Source organism: Nestor notabilis, unplaced genomic scaffold (assembly GCF_000696875.1).
Source record: "Nestor notabilis isolate BGI_N333 unplaced genomic scaffold, ASM69687v1 scaffold23274, whole genome shotgun sequence".
Taxonomy (NCBI): Eukaryota; Metazoa; Chordata; class Aves; order Psittaciformes; family Psittacidae; genus Nestor; species Nestor notabilis.
Window position 1 is genome coordinate 3,940 of NW_009925463.1, and position 2,314 is coordinate 6,253.

Genomic DNA, 2,314 nt, shown 5'->3' on the forward strand with positions numbered 1-2,314 from the left:
TGTGTCCCGGCCTGATCCTACCTCCAAGGACTTCTGTAGGGCCCAGGCAGGGTCGTGGGTAGGCACAGAGGCTCCCGAGGTGTCCTTCCAGGTGTGTGTGTGCAGACACACACCACACGTGCTGCAGGAGTTGAGGCAGAGACAGGCTCTAGCGTTGTCTCCGTTAACCCTAAGACGTGGATGGGACAATGTGCCCCTGGCAGTGCTGGCCCTATTGGAGCCTCATGATGAAATATGAAGGTGACTGCATGTTGAAACCCAGGGTTTAGGAGGCATCTTGCACCCAAGAGGAGAGGTGGTGAAGAGGTTTACAGCCTCTCTGTAAAGCAGCCTTGTACTGGAACACCAGTCATCAGCCTGGGGACTGATGGGGTGATATTTCATCTCCATCCCTCCCCTGGCCTCTACCTGTACCCAGAAGGTCCAGCCCTGGTTGGAGACATTTAGCAGCCAAAGGCCAGGGTTAAGGGGCCAGTTTGGTCTGAACTGGGCAGAGGGGGAACCTGGGGCCCCCCGTGTCTCCGTTGATGTCGGAGGAGCCCGACAGGTCGCGGTGAGCAGGGCCAGGGCTGCAGCACAGCCGGGCTCTCTGCTGCTGCCCCTCGGGTTGCTGCCCCTCCGGTACTGATACCTGTCTCCTCTGCGTCTCTTTTCTGTTTGTTTTTTAAAGAGCATGAATGAAAAGGGAGCTCCTCTTACCCAGGACAAGGGCTAAGCTCCCCCCTCACCCCGAACAAACCAGCAGCCAACTCCTCTCAGCCAGGGGAATGTGGCTTTCCACAGTCAACCTTGATACTGTTAGAGCAATGAGCACAAGGCTTCCAAGAAGCATTTCCTGCCGCTGGGCAATGCCAAGAGGTGCTTTGGAAGACAGAACATCTCTGACCAAGCCCTGGTGTCACGAGGAGTGAAGGTGGGGGCTGCCTGCTGCTGCCCTGGGCCGTGCCACACGTGCTCAGAGTGAAGCTGTGTTTCCATGCAGAGTGGAGGAGTGAGTTAACACCACATCCCTGCTGAGTGCAAGCGTGTGTTCACGTGTGTGTAGCCCGCCCCGCCCCCAGGCCAAGGCACTAGAGACCATCCAGCATCCTTGGCCAAGACCCTGGTGGAAGGAGGCTCCTTTCTGCACAGCGCAGAAGAATCTGGCAATGCCCTCGGAGGCAGCACTGGAGGTGACACCACTGGGGACACGGTGGCAGTGCCTGCGTGCTCTGCTTCGCCCCGGTGGGGAGGTTAAGAAGAAATCCTCTAGCTGAGATTTCTCACCTGCTGGGCTCTGAAGATGGTTTTCTCTCTGTAGCCACCATATGAAGCCCCAAACCCAGCCTGCTAACACGAGCTGGCGGAGTGACGGGTAAGGACCAGCGTTCGGGGAGGTGAAAGCCACCTACTTCTTTGAAGGACATTGCCACATCTGCTCTGCCGGCTGCTGTGGGTTCCGTGCTCTACTTGCCATGTGAAAAGCACACTCCTGCTCCTTGTGCTTTCGCTCTTCCCTTCCAAGATTTCCAAAGGCCAAAATTCCAGCTGGCAAAACGGGGCTTGCAGCCACTGTTCTTGTAGCCAACTCCAGAAGGTGCATTCGAACACGGCGGGAGATAGAAGCGTGTGTGGGGAAGAGAGTCCCCAGCCCGGTACCTGCTCTTTCTTGCCCACCACAAATCATTCCAGTCTGGCAAAGCCACGTTCTTCCACTGGCCCTGGGCACGTGGGAAAAGGGATCTCCAAGCAATGGGACAGTTGCCAGTCTCCTGGGCTGGGACAGCAGAGCCTTCGTTGTTCTCCACCTTTTGACCTTAACTCCATCTTCAGCCTGGAACCTCAGCGAAGAAGTCAGCTTCCTCTGAGCTTGGATGCGATGGATTCATGGAAGAGCAAGTGGGGCAGCTCCGGAGGAAGGGGAACATCAACGTCAAACGTGCAAGTGCCCCTTCTCCTCCTCATCCCCTGGTTCCATGCAGAGCTCCTGGGGGCAGGAGGGAAGACTCCAGCTCATAGGAACTCCGAGGGTCTTAACAAGAAGTTGTCAGACCTTAATGGATTCTTTTTCAGCACATTCCCACTGCCTCTTCACTAGTTTGCACTATTCACACTTGTCAGCAGTGGGGCTGTGCTGATAGGACTAGAAAAGCTTATTATAGGCAAAACCCATCTGCTAAATAGCTTTCTTTTATTTCTTCTTTTGTGTTTCTTTGGAAGATTGTCACCACAATGGTTGGATAAGGCTTAGAGGAGAGCAAATCCCTTTCTGATCTCAGCCTCCAGTTCTGTGAACTGGGCAGAACACTGCTGTCTGCTCAGAAATATATATATA

General features: G+C 54.9%; 1 protein-coding gene across 1 annotated transcript in view; it reads left to right on the forward strand.

Moving 5' to 3' along the window:
- LOC104404610 (protein AF-17-like) overlaps positions 1 to 715 on the forward strand; it is a gene marked incomplete at its 5' end in the record, with an annotated part of 4,651 nt that extends 3,936 nt beyond the window's left edge. The window contains 1 exon segment of the mRNA XM_010013073.1: positions 671 to 715. Within this exon segment, the coding sequence (XP_010011375.1) occupies positions 671 to 715 (45 nt within the window).
- Between the last annotated feature and the right edge of the window lie 1,599 nt (positions 716 to 2,314).